General features: G+C 38.2%; 1 protein-coding gene across 1 annotated transcript in view; it reads right to left on the bottom strand.

Moving 5' to 3' along the window:
- Positions 1-26,233, bottom strand: part of MROH9 (maestro heat like repeat family member 9) — a 118,009-nt gene extending 91,776 nt beyond the window's left edge. Inside the window, exon 1 of the mRNA XM_055583777.1 lies at positions 26,147-26,233. Coding sequence (XP_055439752.1) covers positions 26,147-26,233 — 87 coding nt within the window. The remainder of the gene's footprint in view (positions 1-26,146) is intronic.
- Between the last annotated feature and the right edge of the window lie 1,079 nt (positions 26,234-27,312).

The following is a 27,312-nucleotide window of genomic DNA, read 5'->3' as shown; positions in this document are numbered from 1 at the left end:
CATCATGATTATCTGGGTTGTGAAGATCTTTTTTTACAGCTCTTCTGTGTATTCTTGCCACCTCTTCTTAATATCTTCTGCTTCTGTTAGGTCCATACAATTTCTGTCCTTTATTGAGCCCATCTTTGCATGAAATGTTCCCTTGGTATCTCTAATTTTCTTGAAGAGATCTCTAGTCTTTCCCATTCTGTTGTTTTCCTCTACTTCTTTGCACTGATCGCTGAAGAAGGCTTTCTTATCTCTCCTTGCTATTCTTTGGGACTCTGCATTCAGATGTTTATATCTTTCCTTTTCTCCTTTGCTTTTCACGTCTTTTCTTTACACAGCTATTTGTAAGGCCTCTCCAGACAGCCATTTTGCTTTTTTGCATTTCTTTTCCATGGGGATGGTCTTGATCCCTGTCTCCTGTACAATGTCACGAACCTCCATCCATAGTTCATCAGGCACTCTATCTATCAGATCTAGGCTCTTAAATCTATTTCTCACTTCTACTGTATAATCATAAGGGATTTGATTTAGGTCATACCTGAATGGTCTAGTGGTTTTCCTCCTTTCTTCAATTAAATCTGAATTTGGCTATAAGGAGTTCATGATCTGAGCCACAGTCAGCTCCCAGTCTTGTTTTTGTGACTGTATACAGCTTTTCCATCTTTGGCTGCAAAGAATATAATCAATCTGATTTCGGTGTTGAATATCTGGTGATGTCCATGTGTAGAGTCTTCTCTTGTGTTTTTGGAAGCGGTGTTTGCTATGACCAGTGTGCTCTCTTGGCAAAGCTCTATTAACCTTTGCCCTACTTCATTACATATTCCAAGGCCAAATTTGCCTGTTACTCCAGGTGTTTCTTGACTTCCTACTTTTGCATTCCAATCCCCTATAATGAAAAGGACATCTTTGGGGGTGTTAGTTCTCAAAGGTCTTGTACTCATCTCTAAGGCCAATAAAAGTGAAAGTTGCTCAGTTGTGTCTGACTGTTTGCAACCCCATGGACTATACTGTCCATGGAATTCTCCAGGCCAGAATACTGGAGTGGGTAGTCTTTCCCTTCTCCAGGCCATCTTCCCAACCCAGGGATCGAACCCAGGTATCCCACATTGCAGATGGATTCTTTACAGCTGAGCCACAAGGGAAGCCCACAAGGCCAATGGGAGCCATTTAATAGAAGGAGGGATAAGACCACAGGGCTGCTTTGTAGAGACTTGATTGAATGAGATAAAGTTGTTGCCAAGAGAATGTTATCAAAGAGAGATTGTAATAGACTAGGATTAGAATGTTGGCAGTAGAAAAAGAGAGATGCATAGTGACTGGTAGTAATATCAAATGCTGCGTAAAGGTCATACAAGAAAATTATCCTTTAGATTTGAGACATGAAAACTACTGGAGACCTGGAGGGTTTCTGTAGATGCCCATACTGGCAGATCATTATGCTGAGTATTCAGCTCAAGTTTTATATTTGGATCTGAGGTTCTCAGCTATCTTCAGACACAAATGAAGCTATACACAAATAAACAAAGAAAAAAATTCTACTAGTCAAAGATTGCTTTTCCTTTCTACAAGAAAGGCCAAAGTCAACAAGTGAGACACTCAAAACGAAACGAAAACAAGATGTGTTATTGTGACAAAACCATTTCATTTGTTCCCATTTCAGAACCATGTATACTGGGAACAATAGTTGTCACTTATTGATTCTGGTGTGACAAAGTAATACTCATTGAAACTTGATATTCTATGCCTGCTGCTGCTGCCAAGTCGCTTCAGTGGTGTCCGACTCTGTGCAACCCCAGAGATGGCAGCCCACCAGGCTCCCCCGTCCCTGGGATTCTCCAGGCAAGAACACTGGAGTGGGCTGCCATTTCCTTCTCCAATGCATGAAAGTGAAAAGTGAAAGTGAAGTCGCTCAGTTGTGTCTGACTCCTAGCGACCCCATGGACTGCAGCCCACCAGGCTCCTCCGTCCATGGGATTTTCCAGGCAAGAGTACTGGAGTGGGGTGCCGTTGCCTTCTCCAACCTTAAATAGTACCTTTTCCTATCTCATTTTTCTCAGCTGGATTTCTGCCCCTTGTGCTTTCTTTGATTTCTCTACTCCAAACAGAGCAGTGAACATTATTGATGGCCACTATAGTATACTTTCATGAGGCATCTCAGAAGTTATAGCATGACTTTAAAAGTAGACAACCTTTTCAGAGACCCAACTATCCCTCCCTTCCTTCACTTCCAAAGGGGAAGATTTCCATTTTGTTTGATTGAATCCAGCAAAAAGAGGAACTTTTTCAAGCTCAAGTGTACATGGACATTGTAACCAGTTAATATATCCAGTATCACTGCCTAGTATCAATAGTATCAGTACTTAAGTCCAAGTCTTAATACGACTTCATTCCAAACCTTTTTGGTGATTGCGCACTTTGGAGCCCTATATATTCATATATCCACTTCAAAATCTAAGAGAATTCTGCTGATAAAACTTAATCGTTTCTTCCTCTTTCATTTTTCAAAAATATAATTGTATAAACCATCAGAACTAGTAATACAGTATTATGAGTACATACATACAAAAAATCATGAGCAGAACAGGTGATGAAGCTGTAATATTCACATCAACTTCAGTGGTTCAAGAGGATGAGGATTACTAGTTACTTATTTTCCCAAGGCTCCTTATAACCCATTCCTCTAATAAATCCCCAATTTAGACCTAGATTAGACCTCTGAGTTAGGTCAATAGGGATTATTGTAATAATATAAACATTCTTGACATCTCTTCCATGGTATCTGTGGAAGCAGAACACGTTTTTTTCCAAATGATTAATAGGGTTTAACCAGTTGGTGATACAGACATTGTTTCCTAATCCCCACATTTTAGAAAGGCCTCTAGAACAGGTCAGGAAGATCTCCTGGAGAAGGAAATGGCAACCCACTCTAGTATTCTTGCATGCAAAATCCCATGAACAGAGGAGCCTGGTGGGCTACAGTCCATGGGGTCCCAAAGAGTCGGACACAACTGAGCGACGTCACTAGAACAGGCACTTATTTTGGAACAATTTCAATTTAGCTTTACCTAGTCAATCTAGTATTTCAATTTGCCATCTGTTATGCCTTTTATTTTCCAAAATCATGTTATCTGTGAACACTAGTAGTTCTAGGTAACTCATATTACCTACCTGCTTATCTATTTAGTGTTGAAAAGTTCCTCTTTAAATGAATAAATCTTCAATGGGCAGAAAAATCCTTTATTATTATCCTCATCAGTGAATGTTATATGATAATTGGAAGCAGTAACACTGACTTAGCCAGTGTAACCCATGGAAAACCATAACATTCCAGCAAGCAGTGTGATGACTCTTGAAGGCAAGATAGAGGGCATTTGCTCAGTGATTATGTTAATACACGGAATTTAAAAAACTTCTGTATTTCTTTTTACTGTTACTCTTGGACAGACATTTAGCAATAGCAGTTAGAATTGAAAGCTACATTCTAACTATATGAATACCTAAGGCATTAATCTCTCCTCACATAGTCCTTCTAGAGCATTGTTGAAATTGTCTTGTCAGTGAACATTCGATGTGCCAAATCACTAACACATACACCTCAGTCTCTCCACAAGGAGAACCTCTTTGGTTATGTCCTGAGTTGATTCTTCAGTATGTTTTCACACATCTCAGATCAAAGCCAGGAGATCTTGGAATTTCTTAAAATGTTACAGTATAATATCTAATAGGCATCTCAGGGGAAAGAATGAAGAAAACCTGAGGAAGAAAATTGTCCAAACAATAATACAAGATAGGGGCTTCCCTGATGGCTCAGTGGTGAAGATCCTGCCTGCCAGAGAGCAAATAAGCACATGCTCCACAACTACTGAGCTTGTATTTTAGAGCCCAGGAGCTGCAACTTCTAATGCCCATGTGCTCTGCACTCTGTGCTCTGCAACAAGAGAAGCCCACAATGAGAAGCCCGCACACCAATGACTAGAGAGCAGCCCCTGCTTGCCGCAACTAGAGAAAAGCCTGTGCAGCAATGAAAACCCAGCACAGCCAAGAAATAAATAAATAAATTCTTTAAAAAATAATACAAGATAGTTTCTCAAAGATAAATGGGCTGGAATCTGGAGATTGAAATATGAGTAAGTGCCTAACATACTTGAATAAAAAATGCACCTAAAACTATTGTTATGAAATTTCAGTTTAGCCAAGATGAAGAAAAAGCCTTCTAGAGAAATAAAACAGATGACTAAGGCTGCAGAATCAGATCATGATCAGATTTTTCATTGATTATACTGTATACCAGAAAATGTAAGTTATGCCTTCAATTTTATTGTTTAAAGAAAATTATTTGCAACCTAGGGAAATGGATAGAATCATCATTGATGATAGCTGTTTTTATTATTATATTTAAAAATTTTCATCTGTATTGCATTATTTAAAAGATGGAAGCATACTACTTTTACAAAACTAAAAAAAGCCATTTAAAATTGATCATATATCTACTTCACACACACACACACACACACACACAAATCTCTAAGTTCCCAGAACAGAAATTGTGCAGGTCACATTTTGCTGCAACAATGCTATGAGATTATATGTTAAAAATAAAAGAATGAAACAATGGATATGTATATGTAAAAAGATGAATTTATATTCCTACCTCACACCTAAACAAAAATAACTCAAAATAGAGAATAGATCTAAGTGTAAGAGCTACAACTGTAAAATCTTTAGAAGAAAATGTAAGAGAAAATCTTTTTCACTTTTGGTTTCGGCAGCATTTTCTTAGATACAGCCCCCAAAACACAGTCAACAAAAGAAAAGAAAAATTAGATTTGATCGATACTAAACATTTTTGCTTTTCATAAAGACACAATTAAGGAAAAGAAAAAAAAGTCAATGTGCTGGGAGAAAATATTTACAAATCATATATTGTATACTCAATAACTATAAATATATAAAATACACCTAGATAAATTATTAAGAAATATTTAAGGTATACATGAAAAAAACTTTACTGAAGATTCAAGTAAATGAGAGAATAAAACATGTTCCTGATGATAAGAATTTAAATGATGTCTCCATAAACTAGTCTATAAATTTAGTATTTGTTGTTGTTGTTGTTTAGTTGCTAAGTCATGTGTGACTTTTTGTGACCCTGTGGACTGCAGCACACCAGTCTTCCCTGTCCTTCACTATTTCCCAGAGTTTGCTCAAACTCATGTCCATTGAGTTGGTGAAGCCATCCAATCATCTCATCCTCTGTTTCCCCCTTCTCCTCCTGCCTTCCATCTTTCCCAGCATCAGGGTCTTTGCCAGTGAGTCACTTCTTTGCACCAGGTATCCAAAGTATTGGAACTTCAGTTTCAGCATCAGTCCTTGCAATGTATATTCAGGGTTGATTTCCTTTAGAATTAACTGCTTTGATCTCCTTGCTTCCTAAGGAACTCTTAAGAGTCTTTTCCAGCACTGCAGTTCGAAAGCATCAATACTTCAGTGCTCAGTCTTCTTTATGGTCCAGCTCTCACATCCATACATGACTACGGGAAAAACCATAGCTTTGACTATACGGACCTTTGTTGGCAAAATGATGTTTCTGCTTTTTAATATGCTGTCTAGGTTTGTCATAGCTTTTCTTCCAAAAAGCAAGTGTCTTTTAATTTCATGGCTGCAATCACTGTCCTGAGTGATTTGGAGCACAAGAAAAGAAAGTCTGTCACTGTTTTCATTTTTTTTCCCCATCTATTTGCCATGAAGTGATGGAACTGGATGCCATGATCTTAGTTTTTTGAATGTTGAGTTTTAAGCCAACTTTTTCACTCTCCTCTTTCACGTTCATCAAGACGCTCTTGAGTTCCTCTTCACTTTCTGCCATTAGGGTGGTATACAATTTAGTATAATTCGAATCAAATGCCAAAAGAAATTCTAGGAGAAATTTAACAAGTACAATTCAAAATTTTTCTGAAAGTGGGGACTTCCCTGGTGGTCCAGAGGTTAAGACTCCACACTTCCACTACAGAGGGCACGATCCTGGGTGTGGAAACTAAGATCTCACATGCAGCACAGTGTGACCAAAACAAAAAAAATTAATCTGTAATGGCCCATACAGAAAAAAATATATAAAAAAGAGTGGATAAATGTATAAGTAATTACTTTCCTGTATACCTGAAACTAATGCAACATTGTAAATAAACTATACTCCAATAAAATAAATTAAAAAATAAAGTTGTTTTGAAAAGCGTAAACAAGTAAAATTAGTCAATACATTTTTGAAAAAGAGGAACCACTGGATCAGATCAGATCAGATCAGTCGCTCAGTCGTGTCCGACTCTTTGCGACCCCATGAATCGCAGCACGCCAGGCCTCCCTGTCCATCACCAACTCCCAGAGTTCACTCACACTCACATCCATCGAGTCAGTGAGGCCATCCAGCCATCTCATCCTCTGTCATCCCCTTCTCCTCTTGCCCCCAATCCCTCCCAGCATCAGAGTCTTTTCCAATGAGTCAACTCTTCACATGAGGTGGCCAAAGTACTGGAGTTTCAGCTTTAGCATCATTCCTTCCAAAGAAATCCCAGGGCTGATCTTCAAAATGGACTGGTTGGATCTCCTTGCAGTCCAAGGGACTCTCAAGAGTCTTCTCCAACACCACAATTCAAAAGCATCAATTCTTTGGCGCTCAGCCTTCTTCACAGTCCAACTCTCACATCCATACATGACCACAGGAAAAACCATAGCCTTGACTAGACGATCCTTTGTTGGCAAAGTAATGTCTCTGCTTTTGAATATGCTATCTAGGTTGGTCATAACTTTCCTTCCAAGGAGTAAGTGTCTTTTAATTTCATGGCTGCAGTCACCATCTGCAGTGATTTTGGAGCCCCCAAAAATAAAGTCTGACACTGTTTCCACTGTTTCCCCATCTATTTCCCATGAAGTGATGGGACCAGATGCCATGATCTTTGTTTTCTGAATGTTGAGCTTTAAGCCAACTTTTTCACCCTCCACTTTCACTTTCATCAGGAGGCTTTTGAGCTCTTCACTTTCTACCATAAGGGTGGTGTCATCTGCATATCTGAGGTTATTGATATTTCTCCTGGCAATCTTGATTCCAGCTTGTGTTTATTCCAGCCCAGCATTTCTCATGAAGTACTCTGCATATAAGTTAAATAAACAGGGTGACAATATACAGCCTTGATGTACTCGTTTTCCTATTTGGAACCAGTCTGTTGTTCCATGTCCAGTTCTAACTGTTCCTTCCTGACCTGCATACAAATTTCTCAAGAGGCAGATCAGGTGGTCTGGTATTCCCATCTCTTTCAGAATTTTCCACAGTTTATTGTGATCCACACAGTCAAAGACTTTGGCATAGTCAATAAAGCAGAAATAGATGTTTTTCTTGAACTGTCTTGCTTTTTCCATGATCCAGTGGATGTTGGCAGTTTGATCTCTGGTTCCTCTGCCTTTTTGAAAACCAGCTTGAACATCAGGAAGTTCACAGTTCACATATTGCTGAAGCCTGGCTTGGAGAATTTTGAGCATTACTTTACTAGCGTGTGAGATGAGTGCAATTGTGCAGTAGTTTGAGCATTCTTTGGCATTGCCAACCACTGGATAGATTCACTTAATTAGATATAGAAAAGCTCTGTGCTATTAATATATAGATGAGCCATCTATAATAGACTAAAGGTGTGATAGCTTCTTTACTGCTGTGATATACTAAGATAATATTGACTATTTTTGCTGTATGTAAAGGATCCGCTTGCCAAAGCAAGAGATGCGAGTTTGATCCCTGGGTTGGAAAGATCCCCTGGAGTAGGAAATGGCAACCCACTCTAGTATTTTTGCCTCCATGGGCAGAGGAGCCTGGCAGGGTACAGTCCATGGGGTTGGAAAGAGTTGGACATGACTGAGAAAGCATGCAGTTTTGCTTGAGCCAAATGATGCTGCTGAAGCGGCCATCTGTCAAAGGTATTGATACTGCTGCTAGTGCTTGCTGGTAGAGTCCCATGACAGATGATACCCACAATCAAGAGAGCTCGTAACTTATTTTACTTAGCACAATATCCTCTAAGTCTATTAATGTTGCTGCAAATGGCAAGATTTCATTCTTTTTATGGCCGAGTAATATTCCATTGTATATATGTACCACATATTTTTTATCCATTTATTTGTTGATGGACAGTTATGTTGCTTCCATATCTCGGCTGCTGTAAATAATGCTGCAGTGAACATAGGGGTCATATATATTTTCAATTAGTGTTTTTGTTTTCTTCAAATAAACACAAAGAAGTTGAGTTATTGGTTTGAAGTAATATAATTTGAAAGTCAACTATACTTCAATTTAAAAAGAGAAAGAAAGAAAACTGGCCTTGCACAAAAGATTCTCTCACTTTCTAGCAAGAGCCACAGGTGACTGCATTCACTCTCACCATTTTATCTACTCATTGCTTCTCTCTCTCTTACAGCAGCCCCATCTTTCTAGGACTTGGCAGCTAGGACTGCTATAGTAAGCCTGCCCACCCTTCTACCAGCCCATTGTCCTTGAATCACACTTATGCACCTTGATAATATTTTCACACAAGAGGTGTTCTTCTCTTGCAGTCTCTTCCATCCTGATAGTCCTGTCTCATCTGGAGTGGTCCATCTGAAGTGGGCCTGAATTCTAGCAAGAACTTAGTTTAGGCTCAAACCATGACCTTTACATGAAACAAGTTTAATTTTTGTCCCATGAATCATTTGACCATCTCCTGTCTCAGTTCAGTTCAGTTGCTCAGTCATGTCCGACTCTTTGTGACCCCATGAACTGCAGCATGCCAAGCCTCCCTGTCCATCACCAACTCCCGGAGTCCACCCAAACCCATGTCCATTGAGTTGGTGATGCCACCCAACCATCCCATCCTCTGTTGTCCCCTTCTCCTCCTGCCCTCAATCTTTCCCAGCATCAGGGGCTTTTCAAATGAGTCAGCTCTTTGCATGAGGTGGCCAAAGTATTGGAGTTTCAGCTTCAAAATCAGTCCTACCAATGAACACCCAGGACTGATCTCCTTTAGGATGGACTGGTTGGATCTCCTTGAAGTCCAAGAGACTCTCAAGAGTCGTCTCTAGCACCACAGTTCAGAAGCATCAATTCTTTGGCACTCAGCTTTCTTTATAGTCCAACTCTCACATCCATACATGATCACTGGAAAAACCATAGCCTTGACTAGACAGAACTTTGTTGCCAAAGTAATATCTCTGCTTTTGAATATGCTAACTAGGTTGGTCATAACTTCCTTCCAAGGAGTAAGTGTCTTTTAATTTTATGGCTGCAATCACCATCTGCAGTGATTTTAGAGCCCAGAAAAATAAAGTCAGCCACTGTTTCCACTGTTTCCCCATCTATTTTCCATGAAGTGATAGGACTGGATGCCATGAACTTAGTGTCCTGAATGTTGAGCTTTAAGCCAACTTTTTCACTCTCCTTTTTCACTTTCAAAAAGAGGCTCTTCAGTTCCTCTTCACTTTCTGCCATAAGGGTAGTGTCATAAGGGTGCATATCTGAGGTTGTTGATATTTCTCCTGGTAATCTTCATTCCAGCTTGTGCTTCTTCCAGCCCAGCATTTCTCATGATGTACTCTGCATAAAAGTTAAATAAGCAGGGTGACAATATACAGCTTTGACGTACTCCTTTTCCTCTTTGGAACCAGTCTTTTTTTCCATGTCCAATTCTAACTGTTGATTCCTGACCTGCATGCAGGTTTCTCAAGAGGCAGGTCAGGTGGTCTGGTATTCCCATCTCTTTCAGAATTTTCCACAGTTTATTGTGATCCACATAGTCAAAGGCTTTGGCATAGTCAATAAAGCAGAAATAGATGTTTTTCTGGAACTCTCTGTCTATATACATCTATTTCCAACATAAGTCTATGTCATTATCTTAAATATAATTTGGTTTTTGGACCTAAGTGAAATATGGACACTGCTTCTGAAAAACATTAAGAACTGAAATTACAGTGCAATTTTGACCTTCTTAGGACCATATTCTTACTTTACGAGTTTAGCAACTGTCTTACTAGATCACCAGTTTATCTCTGGAGACATAGCAGGAATCAGTAAAACAGCTGACTGAACAACAACAGTTAACAACAAAACAGTTTCAAATTCACACAGTAAGATTGCTCTATATTAATTTATTTTATTAAGATACCCCTTCACCAGAGAAACAAAAGGGATTAGGGGTGACTTAGAGACCAAGAAAAGAAACCCAATGACATACAAGTAAAATAGAGATTAAAATTAGGATAAAATTGATCTGTGAAGCACATTTACAGACATACATAGGAAACAGCATCTTTACAAGAGCAGGAGATAGATTTCAAATTTAGATACAAATGTGTAGGTTGAGCCAGTGATGAAACTTAATTATCTATAGAAGCATCTTTTTGAGTAAAGTTTTAAAGCACTATCTTGATTTAAATATTTTAAAAAGTAATGCACACACATACAGCACAGCACGATCGGGTAAATAGTGACAAAATTTCCACATCTTCCTTCTGTCTATCCAGAGATAGAATACACCGATATGGAAGTGCTAATAACACTGTTTTGGTTGAAAAGACCAGGAAATGGTTTTATTTTTTCTTGTAACTCTTCTACCGTACTCTGTCCGTCTCTATTCACTGATCCGATCCTTTCCTAAATCGTTGTCTCCCTTATTGCCTTCTAAGTCTGATTTCATGAACTTCCATCTCTTTTGGTTACTAAAATGAATTCACCATTATTTTTAATACTGAATCCTGTTTATTTAAGATCTTCAACCTTATTATTTATTCCTTGATCCCAAGGGCAGGCAAGATTCTTGGGTTTAGGGCCAACACATTATAACTTGGTGGTGATACCAGTGATTCTGGGACCAGATTCCATGAATTTGTATCCTGTTCCGCCACTTGAAAATTATGGGCACACTGGCAGGTCACACCTCTTGCCTCAGTCCTCATTTTCTGAGCAGGGATAATAGAAGTACTTACTGTGTAGGACTGCTGTGAGGATTAAATGAGCTTTTCATGTGAAGCACTCAGAGCATAACTAAGATGTTATTAAAGCTATCTAAGTGTTAGCCATTTTTACTATTATTGGAGTGAATAATGGGGTTTCTGTCTCTCACAGCTCTCCTTGTCTCCTCTGTCTTTATTTTTATATTTAAAATAGTATTTATTTTATTTTTGGCTGCCTTGCATCTTCATCGCTGTGAGAGCTTTCTCTAGTTGTGGCAAGTAGAGGCGACTCTCTAGTTGTGGCGTGCAGGCTTTCATTGTAGTGGCTCCATTGTTGTGGAGAACAGGCTCTGGGGCGCGTGAGCTCGGTAGTTAAAGCTCCTGGGCCCTAGAGCACCGGCCCAATAGTTGCGGCACAAGGGCTTAGTCCTCCGCTGCATGTGGGATCTTCCCAGACCAGGGATCGAACCCGTGTCTCCTGCATTGGCAGGCGGACTCTTCACCACTAAGCCACCAGGGAAGCTTCTCTGAGGTTGTGGTGGTGAACTGGGAAAATAGTTTTCTCTTTTGTCTGCCCACAGCATGACCTCTTGTCCTCTTTCTGGTGGTCATTCACTTCTGACCTAGTTTGCTGGGAAGGATTTCCACAGTAATGAAGAAGAATAATGGGCTATTGTAGCAGGCCAGTCAGGAGGTGAAGGTGGATGGGGAAAATAGTGTGATGAGTCAAAACTTTCTTCCTTTTGAATTAGTGTTGAAGGTCATTTTGGGGGGCACACAAGGCTAAGCAGGAATAGGACTCTGCCAAGAAAAAGCTAAAAACAGTTTTCAACCAAACTGCCCTTTTCTCTTCCATCTACCCACACAATTGTATTGTTTGTTTCCCCCCCAAGAGATTTCGGTTACATTAATATACTCATAAAATATCACTTACCACACGGTGCCACTTGACACTGGACTGTAGAATGTGGAGATTACTTACTAGTCAAAGAGAAGAGAGAGACTCATTAAAATGTATTTGTCAATGTATGGTAAAAACCACTACAATACTGTAAAGTAATTAGCCTCCAATTAAAATAAACAAATTAATTTTAAAGAGAGAGAGAATGAACTCTTACCACCTGTTGGAACATATCCCCAAATCTAAAGCTTTGTATAACCTTAATGGCAAAGCCCAATAAAGATAGTACATGAAGACACACACAGACACACACACACACACACAGGAAAACTTCAGACAAATTCATCACAGATTTTACTGAACGCTTAACTAAAGATTAGCCAAAGAGCCATATTAAAAGTATAATCAAGTGGTATTTATTTCAAACATACAAGAATGGTGATATTAAAGAGAACATAAAATATAATTCTCGACTTTAATTATTAAAAAATTACATGATAATTTTTATTAAGGCAAAATTCTGATAAAATTTTAAATCAATTCTTGATAACAATTCTTTAATAAAATAGATGTGTGTCATTCTCTTAAAGTGACGTATAAACACAAAAGCCAGAGCCAGGTGTAATAGAGAGATAATTAGAAGCATTCTCAATTAAAGAACAAGACAAAGATGACCATTATTACTACTATCATTTGCCATTTCTGGACATTCCATCCAGTATTACTGAAAAATAGAAAGAAATAAGTATATTAAAATTGGAAAGAAAAAGACTGTATTATCTTTTAATTCTTTATCTCATGGGAAAGTATACGAGTGCCTTTTAAATGTGTCTATATCAGAATGATTTAACTAGCATTGAAGTTATGGATGACTGAAGTGTTTGGTAAAATACTCTAATAAAACTTTTAGAACGTAATATGTTTTGTTTGCTTCTTTAAGGGGGTAGCCCTTTGATCATTACTTTCATTTCTTCTAATTGTTCTATTTAAATGTTCTAGGTCTTCTGTGCTTCTTTTTAAAAAATGATGTCTTTATTTTAGAATAATTTTAGATTTACAGAAAAGTTGAAAAAATAGCATAGAGTTTTCATGTACCCCTCACCTTATTTCCCCTAATGTTATCATCTTACATAACCATGGCACATCTGTAAAAACTGAAAAGTTAATAAAAGTACAACTTTATTAACTAAACTGTAGACTTTGTCTACTAAAGTCCTTTTTCTGTCCCAGGATTCAATTCAGGACCCCATATTGCATTTAAGTCATTTCTCCTTCATTTCCTCTATTTTGTGATTATTTTGTAATCTTTCCTTGTTCATGAATTTGACTATTTTGGAAGGGTACCTGGTCAGATGTTTTGGAATGCCCCTCAAGTTTGCATTTATCTGATATTTTATTAACATTTCATTGGAGATATAGGTTGTTTTTCTTTTTTTTTTTTTTTTTGGAAAATATCACTGAAGTGAAGTGTTCTTCTTATCAGAAAGTATCAGATTTTGAGTTTATTTACTAGTTGTACTGTTTTTCCTTTATCAAATTCAAGGATGCAGCTTCATCTTTATGTATGCCTTCTTTCCTCCATCTTCCTTGGATTTACTGTGAGGTTCTTTTTCTAACTTCTTGTGGATTCTTGATTCAATTATTTCCATCCTTCCTAGTTTATAATTCTAAGTATGTAAAGCTTTGGATTTTTCTCTGCATGCTCTTTCAGCTATATGTTATAGATTCTAATATGTAGGGCTATCAAGATTCTGTAACTTCTGTATTAATTTTCTCTTTAACCTAAGAGTTGTTTAAATAGAATATCTTGTATGGCAAATGATAGGAATTTTTTGTTTCCTAAATTTATTACTAACTTATAATTTTTTTTTGCATTGTGATAGAGAATATTTCTGCTGTTTCTACATTTTGGAATTTATACAGAAATTTCTAGCTTAACATATGGTTATCTTTTATGAGTATTCCTTTTTGTGGGCACTAGGGAAAAAAAGACACATTCTTTGCATTCAGGGCTAGAGACTGAAGTTTCTCTCTCTCGTCCACACACGTATATACACACTTACCTTTGTCTTCAACATAGCCTAAATTCTTACTTGCTTTAATAATCCTTGAGGACATGCCAACAGAGGTGACTTAAAGCCTTCTGCTACTAATGCTGTAAAAGAGTATTTTGTATTAGTACATAAACCAGTATGTGTTCCTAGAGCTTTGTTTTGCTTTATAAATTTTGATACTACTATGTTACATGGTATTTCAGTTCAGTTCAGTTGCTCAGTTGTGTCCGACTCTTTGTGACCCCATGAACTGCAGCACGCCAGGTTTCCCTGTCCATCACCAACTCCCAGAGTCCACCCAAACCCATGTCCATTGAGTCAGTGATGCAATGCAACCATCTCATCCTCTGTCGTCCCTTTCTCCTCCTGCCCTCAATCTTTCCCAGCATCAGGGTCCTCTCAAATGAGTCAGCTCTTTGCATCAGGCGGCCACAGTATTGGAGTTTCAGCTTCAACATCAGTCTTACCAATGAACACCCAGGACTGATCTCCTTTAGGATGGACTGGTTGGATCTCCTTGCAGTCCAAGAGACTCTCAAGACTCTTCTCCAACACCACAGTCCAAAAGCATCAATTCTTCAGTGCTCAGCTTTCTTTATAGTCCAACTCTCACATCCATACATGACCACTGGAAAAACCATAGCCTTGACTAGACGGACTTTTGTTGACAAAGTAATGTCTCTGCTTTTGAATATGCTGTCTAGACTGGTCATAACTTTCCAAGGAGTAAGCATCTTTTAATTTCATGGTTACAATCACCATCTGCAGTGATTTTGGAGCCCAAAAAAATAAAGTCAGCCACTGTTTCCACTGTTTCCCCATCTATTTGCCATGAAGTCATGGGACCGGATGCCATGATCTTAGTCTTCTGAATGTTGAGCTTTAAGCCAACTTTTTCCCTCTCCTCTTTGACTTTCATCAAGAAGCTCTTTAGTTCTTCTTCACTTTCTGCCATAAAGGTGGTGTCATAAGGGTGCGTATCTGAGGTTATTGATATTTCTCCCATCAATTTAGATCATTTTAATTTTCAATTGCTGTGTAACAAGTTACCACAAATGTAATGATTTAAAAAAACACCCATTTATTATTTCACATTTTCTGCTGGTCAAGGTCAGGCGGTGCTTAGGGTCTCACATGTCTAGAATCAAGTTGTCAGTATGAACTTCCATCTCACTTGAGATTCAGGATCTTCTTCCAAGGTCATTAAGTTGTTGGCAGAGTTCAATTCCTTGAGGCTGAAAGACTGAAGATCCTTCCCTCTTGCTGGTTGTGGCTGAGGGCATTTTTCAGCTTCTAGAAACTGTCTGCAGTTTATTGCTCTGTGGCCCCTTCACACTACCAATACAACTTCTGTCTCCAACATCTAAGACCTAGACTTAAAGGAATCATGTGATTACATAAGACCATTCATAATACTCCTTTGATTAACTCAAAGCCAACTGTCTAGTAACCTACTTACATCTATAAAATCCCTTTTGCCAAGTATTATGTAACAATCATATCCCATTATATTCAGAGCCCCAGGCTTTATCCTTTCTTAACCTTTCAGCTTCAAGAGGTGAGATTTATACAAGGCAAGGATACCCAGAGACAGGAATATTGGAGGACATCTTAAAATTCTTTTTGCCTCATGCATTTTTATCTTCATTATGGTTTATAGATTTTTTCATTACGTGATGCACTTTAAAAATCACATTTAATGCTTTAAAGTTAATTCAAGCCTAAAATCAACTTGTCTGAATTAAGATCCTGACTCCTAATTTGTTGTTGTTGTTTACATTTTCTTTGTGTAGTTTGCCCCATTTTTGAGTTATTTTGCTTTTTAAATGTTTCTAGTAGGTAGAATATTGCTGGGTTTCATGTAACTTTATCCAGATTCCTTTCTCTGTAATGCAAAAGTAGGAAGTCAAGAGATACCTGGAATAACAGGCAAATTTGGTCTTGGAGTACATAATGAAGCAGGGCAAAGGCTAATAGAGTTTTGCCAAGAGAACGCATTGGTCATAGCAAACACCCTCTTCCAGCAACACAAGAGAAGACTCTACACACAGACATCACCAGATGGTCAACACCGAAATCAGATTGATTATATTCTTTGCAGCCAAAGATGGAGAAGCTTTATACAGTCAGCAAAAACAAGACCAGGAGCTGACTGTGGCTCAGATCAGGAACTCCTTATTGCCAAATTCAGACTTAAATTGAAGAAAGTAGGAAAACCACTAGACCATTCAGGTATGACCTAAATCAAATCCCTTATAACTATATAGTGGAAGTGACAAATAGATTCAAGAGATTAGATCTGATAGACAGAGTACCTGAAGAACTATGGACGGAGGTTTGTGACATTGTACAAGAGGCAATGATCAAGACCATCCTGAAGAAAAAGACATGCAAAAAGGTAAAATGTTTGTCTAAGGAGGCCTTACAAATAGCTGTGAAAATAAGAGAAGTGAAAGTCAAAGGAGAAAAGGAAAGATATAAACATCTGAATGCAGAGTTCCAAAGAATAACAAGGAGAGATAAGAAAGCCTTCCTCAGTGATCAATGCAAAGAAATAGAGGAAAACAATAGAATGGGAAAGACTAGAGATCTCGTCAAGAAAATTAGAGATACCAAGGGAACATTTCATGCAAAGATGGGCACAATAAAGGACAGAAATGATATGGACCTAACAGAAACAGAAGATATAAAGAAGAAGTGGCAAGAATACACAGAACTGTACAAAAAAGATCTTCATGACCCAGATAATCACGATGGTGTGATCACTGACCTAGAGCCAGACATCCTGGAATGTGAAGTCAAGTGGGCCTTAGAAAGCATCACTATGAACAAAGCTAGTAGAGATGATGGAATTCCAGTTGAGCTATTTCAAATCCTGAACGATGATGCTGTGAAAGTGCTGCACTCAATATGCCAGCAAATCTGGAAAGCTCAGCAGTGGCCACAGGACTGGAAAAGGTCAGTTTTCATTCCAGTCCCAAAGAAAGGCAATGTCAAAGAGTGCTCAAACTACCGCACATTCCACTCATTTCACACGCTAGTAAAGTAGTGCTCAAAATTCTCCAAGCCAGGCCTCAATAGTATGTTATCTGTGAACTTCCAGATGTCCAAGCTGGTTTTAGAAAAGGCAAAGGAACCAGATATCAAATTGTCAACATCTGTTAGATCATTGAAATAGCAAGAGAGTTGCAGAAAAACATCTACTTCTGCTTTATTGACTATGCCATAGCCTTTTGACTATTGGATCACAACAAACTGTGGAAAATTCTTAAAGAGAAGTGAATACCAGGCCACCTCACGTGCCTCCTGAGAAATATGTATGCAGGTCAGGAAGCAACAGTTAGAACTGGACATGGAACAACAGACTACCTCCAGATCAGGAAAGGAGTATATCAAGGCTGTAAATTGTCACCCTGCTTATTTATGCAGAGTATATCATAAGAAATGCTGGACTGGATGAAATACAAGCTGGAATCAAGATTGCAGGGAGAAATATCAATAACCTCAGATATGCAGATGACACCACCCTCTTGGTAGAAGGTGAAGAAGAACTAAAGAGCATCTTGATGAAAGTGAAAGAGGAGAATGAAAAAGTTGGCTTAGAGCTCAACATTCATAAAAGTAAGACCATGACATCTGGTCCCATCACTTCATGGCAAATAGATGGGGAAACAGTGGAAACAGTGACAGGCTTTATTTTGGTGGTGATGAGGGGGTGCTCCAAAATCATTGCAGATGGTGACTACAGCCATGAAATAAAAGATGCTTACTCCTTGGAAGGAAATTTATGACCAACCTAGACAGCATATTAAAAAGCAAAGACATTACTTTGCCAACAAAAGTCCATCTAGTCAAAGCTATGGTTTTTCCAGTAGTCATGTATAGATGTGAGAGTTGGACTATAAATAAAGCTGACTGCTAAAGAATTGATGCTTTTGAACTGTGGCATTAGAGAAGACTCTTGAGAGTCCCTTGGACTGCAAGGAGATCCAACCAGTCCATCCTAAAGGAGATTAGTCCTGAATACTCATTGGAAGGAATGATGTTGAAGCTGAAACCCCAATACTTTGGCCACCTGATGGAAAGAACTGACTAACTGGAAAAGACCCTGATGCTGCAAAAGACAGAAGGCAGAAGTAGAAGGGGACGACAGAGGATGAGATGTTTGGATGGCATCACTGGCTCAATGGATATGAGTCTTAGTAAACTCCGGGAGTTGGTGATGAACAGGGAGGCATGGTGCACTGCAGTCCATGGGCTCGCAAAGAGTTGAACACCACTGAGCAACTGAACTGAACTGAACAGAGTAGATTTTGATCTTAATTTTGTTAAAATTTTATGCTGTTTTTTGGTTGCTTTTGCTACTTTTAAGTCCTTTAATGCTTGGTATTTTTTCCCTTTCTTGTGTGTGTGTGTGTGTGTGTGTGTGTGTGATATGGTGTGTTTTGGGGTATTTCTTTAAATATGAAATGTTATATTCCTGTTGTGATTATCATTAAGATGACTATAATTTTTTGTAATGTATTTATTTCTCAAAACTTTATGGACTGAATCTGTCGATTCCAGCTGTGAACAAAGATGACGTTTGTTTATTTCTATTTCCTCCCTTCCCTCATTCTTTATATGATTTTAGTTGATTAAATCACTTAGTGAAAAATTTATGCCTTTTTGTATATATTACTTGATGACCTATTAATCCTCAAATTTAAATAATAAAGAAATCAAGGTACTTACATTTTATTCTTTCTTATTTCCTAATTTTCATGGGTGATTAGTTATATAATTTTTATGCTTACAAGGTTTAAATATTTACATTCAGTTCTGTAAAAACAATCCCCATTTTCTTTCAAATAGATTCAGTGCACACTGCTTCTCTAGCATCTCTTTGAGCTGAAGTTTATTTTCTTAGTCTCTTGAAGAAGGGAATCACATTCCTTGAGTTCTTTCTTGTTAAAAGCCATTTCTCACACTCTGATTGTTTTTTTCAAACATTCCATATTTACTAAATGTGTATTACCAGTTTACTGTATCAAAGTCTTAGCTTTAGCAAAAGTTTCCCCTTTAAAATTCTCACAGAATTGAATACAAATGTGAGGAAATTTTAGAACAGATCTAGAAGTTTTCCTGTGATACAAGTTTTGCTATTTTGGGTTTTTACATGTGCAAGGTTTATTTTAATAAATAAACTGTGACTGACATTTAAAAAATTGATCTTTAAACTACTTAGTCTCGAGCGTTTCACCACCTGATGAATTTTTCTGTTTCCTGACTCCTTGAAATCCAGCTTTATTGAGCAAAGTAAATGTTTTATGGAAAGGAGCTCAATTTTAGAGCTTGAGTGCTTGAGGTGAGTCTAAATTTTGATGGTGTAAACTGCTGTAAGTTAGTATAGGTACTCGAGATGCCTGTGAGGCAAGAGAGATGTGGTCAAGATGGTGGGAAAGAAGATCGACAGGGAGTCAGGAGATTAACAAAAATGAACTCTTCCAAATGGCAAGTTTGTTAAGAACTTTAGAAGAAGGCTCATTGTGAGGTAAATTATAATATATTCATAATTTTTTCAAGAGAACAAAAACTAAGAAAAGTAATCAAGGTTAGAAAGAAGACAGGCTTTTGACTGAAGGATCAATAGAAGAAAAAACACTTAACTTATGTGTAACTTCTTTGCAATTGATATCAGGCAGGTAGTGAAGAGAAAGTCCAGTGTTTTACCTCTTAGACAAAGGAATCCTTTGAGATGTTGTTGCTCGTCATGACAACAATATATTTCAAAGATTCCATTTTGGAATGGACATGGTTCTTGCCTAGAAAGTACTGATATGCCCAAATGGCTGGTAATGCTCACTGTCACTCCCGGGGAGGGAAGCCTTTGGTTCCTATGTTATCAGCACTTAAGGTAGCTCTGCAAACCAACAGCTTGTCAGCCAGTGGACAAAGGATATGAGTAGAAAATTCACAGAAGACGAGAAGTGATTGGTCAATACAGATTACAAGATGCTTAATCTTCCTCAAAGTCACAGAAATGCAAACCAGTAAAGTACCATTTCACAACAAATAAGTAAAAATAAAAACTAAAAACAAGTAAAATTTAAAAACTGATTATTTAAATATTGGCAAAGATCAAAGAAACTGGAACTTTCTCACACCACTGGAGGAAGTACAAATGACATAGCTACTTTGTAGAGCAATTTTCACATTTTAGAAAAATTGAAAAACTACATGCCAGAATTTTCAGCTGTTGGTCCATAGACAGAAACGTTTGTAGAATTTGCAAACTTGGAGGCATGGGGAAGGATATTCACTGAAGCATTATTTTTATGAAAAATTTAAGATATATTTTACATTCCATAAAATTTACCATTTTAAAGTGTACAACTCAGTAGTTTTAATTATAATTACAGATTTGTACAACCATCAGCACTACCTATGCAGCTATAACTACAAGAGATATAAATCTAGTCTGAAGTTGTCTTTAGATGTCTTCATCTGGTTTGGTATCAGGGCCTCATTGCATTAGTCAGACATGTTCAATCCTCTTCTACTTTTTTTAAAAGAGTTTATAAAATTGGTGTACAATTATCTTTAAACATTTGGTAGAACTTGAGATCAGCCCTGGGATTTCTTTGGAAGGAATGATGCTAAAGCTGAAACTCCAGTACTTTGGCCACCTCATGCAAAGAGTTGACTCATTGGAAAAGACTCTGATGCTGGGAGGGATTGGGGGCAGGAGGAAAAGGGGACGACAGAGGATGAGATGGCTGGATGGCATCACCGACTCGATGGACACGAGTTTGAGTGAACTCTGAGAGCTGGTGATGGACAGGGAGGCCTGCAATTCATGGGGTCACAAAGAGTCGACATGACTGAGTGACTGAACTGAACTGAACTGAACCATTAAAGTAATTTGGTTCTGACATTCTTTTATAGGAAGGTTTTTGACTATTAATTTAATCTCTTGTTATAGTTCTGTTCCATCTTTTCCTACTTTTTGAGTCAGTGTTGACAGTGTGTGTCTCTATAAATCTCTCCATTTCATATGTTATGTAATCTGATGGAAATTATTCAGAGCATTCCCTTATGATCTTTTCAATTTTGGAAAGGTTTTTCTTCATTTTTAAAGCATAATTTTGCCAGATATAAAAATCTTAGTTGACAATTTTTTTTCCTCCCAGCCCTTTTCATATCACCCTACTACATTCTGCCATCTGTGTTTCTGATGACAAACCAGCTGTTAATCTTATGACAATATCTTATACAATAAGTGAACTGCTTTTCATTTGTTGCTTTTAAGATTTTCTCTTCGATTTTGGCTTTAGACATGCTGTTTCACATTCTCTGAACTTCCGTGTGTGGAGGTTAATGGCTTTTTGGGTCAAATTTGGGAAGCTTTTGGCCATTATTTCTACATATATTCTCCCTCTCCTTTCCTTCTGTTACTCATATTAGGCATATTTTAGTATACTTGATGATATACCATGAGTCTCTGAAACTTTATTTTTCCTGATTCTTTCAAATTTCTGCTTTTAAAACTGGATAACCCCAACTGACCTAGTTGCAAGTTTGATGATTTTGTCATCTGCTATTCAAATCTGCTGTTAAGCCCCTGTAAGTAAAATTTTCATTTTAGTTGTACTTTTTACTTCAGAATTTCTATTTGACTGTGTTGTATAATTTCTATTTCCTTTTTGATATACCCTATTTGGTAAGAGAAACATTGTTTTTATATATATTTTTAAAACACAGTTTCCTTTAGTTCTTTCACTATATTTTTTACAATCTATTAGAAGTCTTTGTCTAGTGGGTACGACATCTGGTTTTCTTAGCAACCATTTCTATTGGTCTTTTTTTCCCCCTGCATATGGACCATAGTTCCTTTTTTATTGCATGTCATAATTTTCATTAAAATATGGATATTTAAAATAACTTAATAGCAGCTCTAGTGATCATATTGCTCCCCTCTCAGAGTTTGTTGTTATGCTCATTATCGTTATTGTTGGTGGTGTTTTTTTGTGTGTGTGAATGTAAGTGACTTTCCTGGACTAATTCTGTAAAGTCCATATTCTTGGTCACATATGGCCACTTTCTTTGCTCAGTTAGCTAATGATTGTGCTCTATTAGTTGCTCAATCGTGTCCAACTCTTCACTACCCCATGGACTGCAGCCTACCAGACTCCTCTGTCCATGTGATTCTCCAGGCAAGAACACTGGAGTGGGTAGCCTATTCTTTTCTCCAGGAGATATTCCCGACCGAGGAATCAAACCAGGGTCTCCTTCATTGCAGGCAGATTCTTCACCAGCTGAGCTACCAGCTAATGATTAGACAGAGATTTTCTTAAGGGTTTTGAACCACTAAGTCTTCCTTCCTTTGACAAGGAGCTCTGTCTGTGTGCATGTGTTGTTGTTGAATGCCTTCCACACTTGCAGCAGTTTACAACACTGCCTTAGCCTTTGCTCCCTGATTGCAGAGCCTTAACGTTGCCCAAAGGTAAGAGATTAGAACCTTCTCAGGTTTTTCCCTGGCATGTGCAGAGCCCTGAACATGATTCCCAGAAATGTGTCAGAGCTTTCAAAACCTCCTATGGGCACTTATTTTTCAATTTTTTTCTTCTTTGTCAGCCTCTTATTTGCTCCAGCTGGTATTGCCACCTCTGGGAGATACATGTTAAACAATTACCACTGATTGGTTTGGGCAGTTGCTCTGAGAATAAAGCTGTTTGCACTGAAAAATCTCTGAGTCAGGTAAAACAGTGACAGGCCCTATGAACAGTAACTTCTCAGGGAGATAACAAAAAAGTCAAATAGTAATCGTTCCCTAAAGGATTTGGGAAATCTACGAACATATTCTGCCCTCTCTAGTAGTGGCTAGGCTGCTGATTTTCACAGCTACCATGGTATTGGGGTTCTTGGTTTTCAGCTATTTTTAAAAATAAACATTTCTTACATGATTGCATTAATTAATCCCCCAAGTTATAAAAAATTAGATTTTGCTGGTGTTCTCATTGCTTTTATAGAAGAATAAATTTTTAGAGGTTTTACTCCATCATTGGCTTACCAGGTGACACCAGTGGTAAAGAACCTGGTTGCCAGTGCAAGAGACACAGAGACGAGGATTGGATCCCTGGGTCTGGCACATCTGCTGGAAGAGGGAAGGGCAACCCACTCCAGTATTCTTGCCTGGAGAATCCCTTGGACAGAGGAGCCTGATGAGCTATGGTCCATAGGGTCACAAAGAGTTGGACATGACTAAAGCAACTTAGCACACATGCACAGACTCCACCATTATGAAAGTACTTACACAGCCTTACTTTTAATAGGAAAAAAATTGTAAAAATATGTTATACTAAGAGAATGTGGGAAGATTTGGGAGAATGGCATTGAAACATGTAAAATATCATGTATGAATGAGTTGCCAGTCCAGGTTCGATGCACGATACTGGATGCTTGGGGCTGGTGCACTGGGACGACCCAGAGGGATGGAATGGGGAGGGAGGAGGGAGGAGGGTTCAGGATGGGGAACACATGTAAACCTGTGGTGGATTCATTTTGATATTTGGCAAATCTAATACAGTTATGTAAAGTTTAAAAATAAAATAAAATTAAAAAAAAAAAAAGAAAAAAAAAAAAAGAGAATGGACAGTTAATTGTGATCTCTGTACAGTGGAACTCAGCAGTTAAAATAACGGACTAAGAGTATAAATCTGTACATGGATAGCTACAAAAACCAAATTGTAGAATTATACCTACAGTAAAAATATTTATATAATTAAGACACATAAACACACTAATATTTTTGATATGTGTATATATTGAAAGAAAATTATTTTTACAAAACACAGGCTGGGAGGGTAAATACCTATGCACAAGTGATGGAGATTTGGAATAAAAAAATAAGAGCAACTTTCCCCATGTTTATTTATAGTATTTATTCTTTTATGAAGAAAACATGGACACATGAATGTTTGCTATATTATTTGTGTGGTTTTCTCTATTTGAACTCCGGAAAAAAGAAGAACGTCATAATGGTTTGGGTTCTGTTCTCTGGTAATTCACTTGACTGTTCAATTTTTTATAATCTATGGGTGAACAGAAAAGACAAGACAAGAGTAAGATAAATAACTGCTGAGTCACATTTGGGTCTGTTATAAAATGATTTTGAAATGGATTTCAAATCTGGAATGTCAAATTCTGGTTTTCATTCTTCTTTAAAAAAAATAATCACAAGCTCAAACCATACAGAAAAAACGTGAATCATTCCCTTCAGCCTTCCTAAAATCTCCATAGTATGTCTCTGCTCCAGTGACGGAAATGAAACAATCGACAGAGTTTCTCTTCTCTCCAAATTCTTGGTTTGTAATGCCTCCATAGCTTTCCAGTGGAGGGAAAAGGAGTTACTTTACAGTTATAACCACTTGAAAGAATTATCACCTCATTTCCAGAGATTCCTGACATCCCATTATAGGAGCACAGATATCAGTTCTATTTTACAAGCAGTAAGTGGGGTTATTTGAATTGCCATGATACATAATTTTTCTCACAGACTATTTGACAAGGTAAAATGAAAAACAAACTTAAGCCTAGTCCCTCTTGACCTGTTACTCAGCCGGAGAAAGCATCAAAAAGAGTTGTCATTACCACGTGGAACCACTAGGTGTCACTAAAGATAAAGCTTGTATACATTAGCGACTATAACTAGGAAAACAGAAAAGGCAAGCGCAATTCATCATGTTCATTGAGAGAATTGAAATTTCCACCTTCATTTGGCACAATGGAAAATGGCTTAATACCTAGCTTAATACCCCTAGGAAATGGTTTCAGGCCCAGTCATATCTGTGCATGGACCCATTTGGGTTGGCAAAAGCATTTAGCAGAAAAATAACAAAATGACCTCACAAAAAACTCAAGAAGTATGTTATAGAATGACTTTGTTAATAAAATGGGGTTAAAATTTCAAGCCTCAAGTTCTGGAGTCCCTCTTGGGAATTGTGTCTAAAATTTCAACAGCTGCCTCCAGGTGGCAGTGAGTCAGATAAATTAAATTCTCTTTAGACAAGGAAATTGAGATATAATTTTTTTTCAAATTAATTTTTACTTTTCTCTATGATTTCCCCCATTTATGTCTTTATCCTGAAAAACAAAACTGGCAGATAGTATAAATTAAGTACATATTTGCTGGATGAATACTATGAATCAAGGGAAGGAAATCAGTATTTATTTAGTTCCTCTTTATGCCTTGTTCTCTTCTGGCTTTCTTTCATTCCCCTTTTACCTAATCTTCACAAAAAAACCCTGTGAGGTAGTTATTGTAATCATGGGTAAGTACAAGCAATACTCACAGCATATAAAGACAAATGGTCTTTACTTTTATCTCTCAGTTCAGTTCAGTTCAGTTCAGTCGCTCAGTCATGTCTGACTCTTCGCGACCCCATGAATCGCAGCACGCCAGGCCTCCCTGTCCATCACCAGCTCCCGGAGTTCACTGAGACTCATGTCCATCAAGTCAGTGATGCCATCCAGCCATCTCATCCTCTGTCGTCCCCTTCTCCTCCTGCCCCCAATCCCTCCCAGCATCAGAGTCTTTTCCAATGAGTCAACTCTTCGCATGAGGTGGCCAAAGTACTGGAGTTTCAGTTTCAGCATCATTCCCTCCAAAGAAATCCCAGGGCTCATCTCCTTCAGAATGGACTGGTTGGATCTTCTTGCACTCCAAGGGACTCTCAAGAGTCTTCTCCAATACCACAGTTCAAAAGCATCAATTCTTCTGCGCTCAACCTTCTTCACAGTCCAATTCTCACATCCATACATGACCACAGGAAAAACCATAGCCTTGACTAGATGGACCTTTGTTGGCAAAGTAATGTCTCTGCTTTTGAATATGCTATCTAGGTTGGTCATAACTTTCCTTCCAAGGAGTAAGCGTCTTTTAATTTCATGGCTGCAGTCACCATCTGCAGTGATTTTGGAGCCCAGAAAAATAAAGTCTGACACTGTTTCCACTGTTTCCCCATCTATTTCCATGAAGTGATGGGACCAGATGCCATCATCCCTTAAACCTTTATTCAGTAGGAAAATTCTTTCCCTGCTCCTGGATAAAACCATCAGGCACACCTAGGATATATGATCTCCTATTGATACTAAAACATCCTATGATCACTTTCAGTGGTAGAACTGTCACAATTTGATAATGAAAACGGTACAATTTCATGTAATAACACAACTTATTTCACTCAAAATCACAACTTACCTTCCCTAAGCTGGGGCTGGTGGTGGTCTGGCAGCTTCCAAAAGTGACTAACATACTCTTCTCAGCTCCTATGGTACTTCTACTCATCTCCTTTCTGACTCCCTAACATACTTTGGAAAGAAGAAGAGACGACAAGGGAAGTAAATGGTCTTTTTTTGAATGGTGCTTTTGAGATAGAAATATTTGATTGCACTTTCAAAGGTTCAAGCTAAGCATTTTCTTCTAGCTGGCCACTCTCTCTCAGTCTTTCATATATTTTAAATTTCTTTATTTTATGTCAAATTTATCTTTAATATACCTTTCTTGATTACATACTGTGGTATTCCCTCCTTCTATAATAATAGAAGTCCCAAGTTTTAGCTGAGCCCACGGTCCCTTGCAATAAGGACTTCATTTCCCACTCACCTGTATCATGTTGCTAAGTCACTTCAGTCGTATCCGACTCTGTGCCACCCCATAGACGGCAGCCCACCAGGCTCCCCTGTCCCTGGGATTCTCCAGGCAAAAACACTGGAGTGGGTTGCCATTTCCTTCTCCAATGCATGAAAGTGAAAAGTGAAAGGGAAGTCTCTCAGTCGTGTCCAACCCTCAGCGACCCCATGGACTGCAGCCTTCCAGGCTCCTCCATCCATGGGATTTTCCAGGCAAGAGTACTGGAGTGGGGTGCCATTGCCTTCTCCCTGTATTATGATCTATGTACAAATTCTTGAAGCATCCTTAAATGGAGAGGCTAGCTTTGTTTTTCCTTTCCTCTTTCATATCAGCTGGAGCAAGGACATAGTCTTGCAGGCTCTGTGACAGTGAGGTGGAAGCCCTGTGCTGAGGGCCTTGGCAATCATGGAACTGACTTGGCAGCTTTGTATACATAGGCTTCTTTTAATGAAGATAGGTAAACTTCTAGTCTACTGCTTTAAGTTTTTATCACTTGCAGACAAGCAAACTCCTAAGTGATAGATTTGGAAAAGACCCTGATGCTGGGAAAGATTGAAGGTGGGAGGAGAAGGGGATGACAGAGGATGAGATGGTTAGATGGCATCACCGGCTTGATGGACATGAGTTTGACTGGGACATGGACCAGGAGTTGGTGATGGACAGGGAAGCCTAGCGTGCTGCAGTCCATGGCGTCACAAAGAGTCAGACATGACTGAGTGACTGAACTGAAATGA

Source organism: Bubalus kerabau, chromosome 5 (genome assembly GCF_029407905.1).
Source record: "Bubalus kerabau isolate K-KA32 ecotype Philippines breed swamp buffalo chromosome 5, PCC_UOA_SB_1v2, whole genome shotgun sequence".
NCBI lineage: Eukaryota > Metazoa > Chordata > Mammalia > Artiodactyla > Bovidae > Bubalus > Bubalus kerabau.
This window is presented reverse-complemented; position numbering and strand designations above follow the sequence as displayed.